Source organism: Haemaphysalis longicornis, unplaced genomic scaffold (genome assembly GCF_048455015.1).
Source record: "Haemaphysalis longicornis isolate Haplotype H1 unplaced genomic scaffold, Haemaphysalis longicornis Haplotype H1 scaffold_62, whole genome shotgun sequence".
NCBI lineage: Eukaryota > Metazoa > Arthropoda > Arachnida > Ixodida > Ixodidae > Haemaphysalis > Haemaphysalis longicornis.
In genome coordinates, this window is record NW_027526410.1 from 1,294,682 (window position 1) to 1,300,688 (window position 6,007).

The following is a 6,007-nucleotide window of genomic DNA, read 5'->3' on the forward strand; positions in this document are numbered from 1 at the left end:
TTTTTCATGTACCACACTACAGCTAGCTATTCCTTAAACAGGGAGCTCATAGCTGCTTACATGCTTTGAATGGGACAGCATTATGAAAACGGGAACCTGTGAATCAGATGCGAGCCTCTGTAGGCACCTGTCGTCGTGGGAATACGAAGCAAAGAATGATTCTGTTCGATTAGTTGCGAGTCGAAATGTCACAAGCATTCTCCATCGTGGTTTATGGGTGTACTCAAAACCCATGACAACCCTCGCATTTTAAAAGCTTGTTTTCAAGGCCTTGAAAGTGTGGACTTCTTGAAAATCTTTGAAAATCCTTGAATTTCTGGAATTCTCCGCTTTCATAGAAACATAGACGCAACATGAGCTGCGTAAGCACTGAGTGAGTCTCTGTTGCTTGGTTGATATTCGTTGGCGAGATAAGGCTTGCGTGTTGCAACACACTGAAAGTGCTTGTCTGTGTAACTCCAACCAACAATTATTGGAAATTCTCGAAGGAAATGTCATTAAACCTGTTGTTTCCACAGGGGGACTTGCCTGCCGACAAGTCCCTTTCTTGAAATGGTGGCTCCAGTGACGTTCTCATTTTTCGACAATTTCGCATCATTTAGAGCCTTCATCTTCATTTGGGAAGAGGGGGAACTGTTTGAAATTCGGTTATTCAAGAGGTCCAGCTGACCAATTGAACTTGCTGCGCGGCATACAATGGCTGCGAGGGATTATATTCCCGCACAAGATAGCCAGCAGCAAACCTGGCTGGAATGTTTCAATACATGGAAAACCAATGAGCCTCTGTGCTTAAAGCACACCAGACATTGCATCTAGGGTCGATTGCTAAGGTCGATCACCAACATTTGACTGCAATGCAGCAGCTGTGCCCCTGAGTGGAGAGTTCATGACAGCTGTGAAGGGCTCTCGGAATCGTCAGATCCAGTGACTTGAAGGTCAAGCATTGAAAGAACCACGCAACGAGAAATCAAAGCCAGGTGATTCCAGCGCTACAAGCAAAGGCTGTCAAAGAGCAAGAATTGCAGGCTAAAATCGATTCAGCTAAGGTGTTGTTGAGCAATGCTGATCTCCTTGTTTCAAGAGGCACGAGTAAAAAATGCTTCGCAAAAAAAAAAAGTGGCCAGAGTCTTCTGAAGGAGGGCCAGAGGAAGTTCTCGGAAGCTTTGTCGAACCTGCACTCTTTGTCCTAAGCCTATCATGCTGATATTTAGGCTTATTGCTTGTACAGTGTTTGTTTTCTTGAAGTAGTGCTTCTATGCTTGCAATAATTTTTCGGAAAAACCAGCTAAAAGCTTCTTTTAGTGCTGTTATAATCTGTGGAGGCCTGTTCTTTTTTTTTTTTTTTCGTGTAATTCCATGTTGAGGAATTGCATGGCTCTGATTAGTAGTCCTTACAAGACAATTTTAATAGACCAAAACAACCTGCTCCAAAAGCTGGAAAGTGTGCCCCGAATCTCCATTTTGGCTGCTCCAAGCACTGCTCCAAAAATCCAATCGCCTGTTCCACTACTACGCTGTGGGTGAATTTGTGCCGAGCAAACACTGAAGCATTCTATTCGCTGATGCTCGTCTGTGCATGTCACTTTGTTGGCTGCTTCCTTGACACTTGTGTTTTCTTGGGGAGCACAAGTTTGCTGCAATAAAAGTTAACTTGTACAAAAGCCTTGCTTTCTTCTCACTCCGTGACAATAACTTTTGTGCCCATCTTGTGGACATGGCATTGTGCAAGAGTGACTTCCTTTTAAGCTCGTTCCCTGTGCTTTCCAGGTGAACACTGGGGCAGTTCCAGTGCCTGGGGTCCTGGCTTCCTGAAGAGTTGTTGCGGAGACTGCAGGCGGCCGCTTGTACATGGACAATCCCTGGGCACTGCGGCAGCCACGCTCCAGGCGCTGATCTACTTTTAGCTTTGTGTGATTCGTAGCGCGATTGTTGCTTGAAATACAAATTCTAGATTGCGAGCCGTGTGAGTGTCGTTCGTGCTTGCAATGCGCAGGCTCTTGTAAAACTCATGGTTGCATCTGTTGCCTGTCCAAGCCTGGCAGTGCGAGGCAATCGTGCGTGAAGGGCCTATCTTCTTCGAATGGCCAAAAAAAATGTACTCGTGATGCCTGTGATGGGTGGCTGCCTTTCTTAGACGTTAAGAGCCAGTTTTGTTTTCCACAGTTAGTTGGAACTTGTCTTACTCTTTATTGTGTGTTGGAGGTTCCTTTCTTATCAGGACTGGGAACTGGGCAAGTTGGTGCGGTTCACATTCTGCAAACAGCGCAAAGACAGCGCACTTGGAAAAAGGGCGAGACGGGGTGCGCATACTGTCTTCGCCTTTTTCCATGTTCGTCGTGCTTGCTCTTTTTGCACTACGAACTGTAGAACCTCATTGATAAATTAAAAAGAAAGGCAGGGGAAAAACATACTATCTGCTCTGTGCGAATATTATACGAACCGTAATGTGTACACAGGCTTTCAAATGGGCTTGATATACTTTTGGAGAAGGTGCACTTCTGTATGTTCATTCAGGTTTTTCTTTGTTGCTGTGTCCGACTGTGTACAGCTTGGCTCGTATTTGCCGGGCCTCTTAGCGATGCATTCAACCCAGTGAACCATAGCAGCCTGAAGCCCTGTTGTATCGCACAGGGGCTGGGAACTGACTGTGTATGTGGTGCGCATGGCTTGACTTGTCGCTAATTTGCCGCCTATAACCGCCTAGAGCCCAAATAAGGGCAACAAGTTTCCCTTTTGTGCGGTTCAATGGGCACTTCACCAGATGTTGTAGATGCCTATGGCTTTTCTGCAAAAGAGCTAGTTAATAGACAGTTTTAGTTGAGCGCACGCAGCAGCTCTGCGCGCGCAAGGAACTTGCGGAGGAGCGAGAGAGCATGCGCAGTACGTAAGCGGCAGCCGCACGCTTTGCGTGCGCCCGCAAGTTCTGGATTCTTGCGTTGCGGGTTTTGCTGGCTTAGCGGGCCATGCGCGAGGCCCCTCCCGTCCTCTTTCTGGTCGCTCTCGCTTGTGAACGAAAGGAACAAAGGAACGGCGTCTGCCCACAAACTGGTTTACGGCTTCTTCTGGCGAGGTTTACGTCTGGCACTGGCCGACAACCACAGGTTTCGTTCGCTAATCTGGCGTTCAGTGGCGCTGCATGACACACAAAGCGCGCATTTCGGCGCTACTGGTTTATCCACGCACCAACTTCTGCGTGCGGTCAACTAAAACTGGTTCTTCGCGAGAACTTCGCTGCGCGCGCTGTGCTGCCCCTACGTGCGCGCACAACTCTGTGCGTACGCTCAACTAAAACTAATACTTGCATATGGAGCTCCGATGGCGGTTCAGTTGCAGGGTGATTGTTTTCGTAGCTCTGCTAGTGCCTGCATAGCTGTGGCTTTGCATATTAAACACTTTGGTTATACTGGTTGTTTACTGGGTTTGTTAACGGAGTACTGGCAGCAAAATTTTGTTTCATTTTTATTGCCTTTCATCGATGATTGATGGCCTGGTAAATACGTGAGAGCACGATAATTACATTATTAAACAGCTTGAAAATCCTCCCTTTCATTATCCCGCGATTTGGGCCTGGAGGGCACTTATGACAGAACCACGGTATGACCTCTCCGCTTTGTGAGGATGTCAAAACACTGCGGAAACTAATGGAAGCGTTGTTTCGACCACCCCGCCACCGGATCTGAGCGGCTCAGCTGCCTGACTGCGTTATGCCTACCATTGCGACAAATTTGATAACCGCTTTTAACAGAAGTCGTGATGGCGACTTCGGTAGTGATCCTTATTAGCTCCTGTCTCGTGTTTGCAACTTTATTTTTGCCAAGAGTGCCTTTCTGAGCAGCGGTTATGCCTGTAGCTCTGGCTCCATGCATCAGTTTGTGAATGCACCAGCGCCCAGTTGACCCAGTCGCACTTGTGAAGTTATGTCACGACTTTCTGATGAGCACTGGAGGCACATGGCTGAGTCACTTCTTCCCGCTACCTCGGGATGATGTCACACAGATGTCCATTTGCTGCATGCAGCTCAGAGTGCTGTTGCAAGATAAAGGAGATAGTTTTACTATGTTGCACGCGTTGCAGGCCGCTCAGATTTCTGCCAGGACATCTGTTGATTAAAGAAAGCTGTGTAAAAACGTTAACACCAAAAATTGGTGTCAGTACCCCTTTAAAGATTCGATAGAAACATTGAGTACAGGCGGCTACATAACTGATCTATACATACAAGGGGAAGAAGTGGCAGGTGTGGACAAAAGTTGATGCGTCGTCTGCTCAAAGTTCAGTCGTGTGCCGCCGAAGCTTGGAGCTGGAGAGGAAACTTAGGGGCCACGTGTTGGGGGATGTTCCGGCAAGTGGCCTATTAATTTTGCTTGCTGCGTGGGGCCTGGCATCTACAGATTTGGCTTGGCAACGTGACATCTGATAGTTGCTCTTGTAAGGGCTCCCACATCTCAAAGAAGTCAGAGCTTTGGCAAGAGGGGTGTAACTATCTGGGCTGTATGTACATTGGCGGGTGCATGGAGTGCCCAGGGCTTGGGCGAACTGACGCAGTCTGAAGGCCTTGAAAGAAACGTTTCAGGATATGTGATGTCACGGCTAGGATAGGGAAGATGATGTAGCCAAAATGTGTCGCGCGGCAGCAGGGCAAGTGGCAAGAATCGTAATAGATAACACCTTTTGTGGTCTGCATGCAGACCTGTCAGCTGGATCTTGAAGTCGTATGTCTCACTCAATCTGTCGTTTTCAGGCAGGCACTGCTCACTCCTTTGTGTAACAGTATTGTACCAGGCCTCAGAAAAACTAAAGACAGTATTGTGAGCCAGAGACCTACACTTCCCCCCCCATCCTACTGTTTCCCTTCCCCTTAACATTAGAGCAATGGGAGGCTATGCTGCTCTCGGATAGGCACTCGCCGCTAGTGCCTACAGACTCCTGGTGTCGACTGGGAGAAGGCAGTGTGCCAGTGCTCTGAGCCGGCTCCTTTTTCTCTTGAGCTTTGGGTCAATAAAGTTTTCACCATGCTCCTACAACATGTTCGACTGCAGTGGGTGGCTTTGATGGCAGCTTAATTTCTTAGAAGCAGCTCCTCAAACTGTCACGAACATGAGGTCAACAAATACTGCTCTACATGACGCACTCGTCCACAGCAATGACACATTCGCATCAGATGGTAGCGCACTAGCCCTTCCAAAAAAGGCAACCATCATCACCATCACCCTACCGAGGTCCACTGCAGGACGAAGACCTCGCCCACTGACCTCCAACCGCTCCTCTCCTGCGCTGCTCGAGTCCACAGTCTGAATTTCTCAATTTCCATCCTCCATTGGGTCAATGGCCTTCCCCTTCTTGTAGACACATCTCTTGGTATCCACTCTGTTACCCTAATAGTACACCGGTTGTTGCAACCATTTGATGCAAAAGAGCCTGAGCCTCCCTTCCTTCTCTCTCTCTCTCTCTCTCTCTCTCTCTCTCTCTCTCTCTCTCGTCCATATATGAGTAGTCCCGTACACGTGGCTGTGCAGGTGGCAAAGGGCCCTACTGCCTAAATTCCACAAATAGGTTCACCGTCTCATGGTCTGTGAAAGCGCCCCCCCCCCCCCTTCCCCCCGTACGGCAATACAGCCCCCTATTGTCCTCTCCCACACATTTCTCCACAACTGCCGACAACTGCCACAACTTTGTCACACCCCTCTCACAACCTACCAACTTGTACATCGATGCCCCCCCCCAATCCACATCCCTATCCCTTGAGCAGTGAGAGTCTGCGCTGAGCAGCTCGGCGCCGGAGCATCAACTCGCCCTGGATTCGTCGCAGGTCCGCGGCCTTCTGGACACGGGAGGCTGACCGCATTCCTTTCCCCTAGCATTAATGATTGCTCAATAAAGATGGTTTTACCGCTATCCTTGCATCCTACTGCGCGCCACTATTAGGCCACCACAGCTCTTCACACCTCGAACTCCATTCAATCGTGAAAGCATAAGCCACTACTGCTGATTTTCAGCCGTGGCAATGAAT

General features: G+C 48.7%; 1 protein-coding gene across 1 annotated transcript in view; it reads left to right on the forward strand.

Moving 5' to 3' along the window:
• LOC144144120 (uncharacterized) overlaps positions 1 to 2,009 on the forward strand; it is a 28,124-nt gene extending 26,115 nt beyond the window's left edge. The window contains exon 7 of the mRNA XM_077675509.1: positions 1,768 to 2,009. Coding sequence (XP_077531635.1) covers positions 1,768 to 1,812 — 45 coding nt within the window. The 3' untranslated portion in view covers positions 1,813 to 2,009. The remainder of the gene's footprint in view (positions 1 to 1,767) is intronic.
• Positions 2,010 to 6,007: the final 3,998 nt, after the last annotated feature.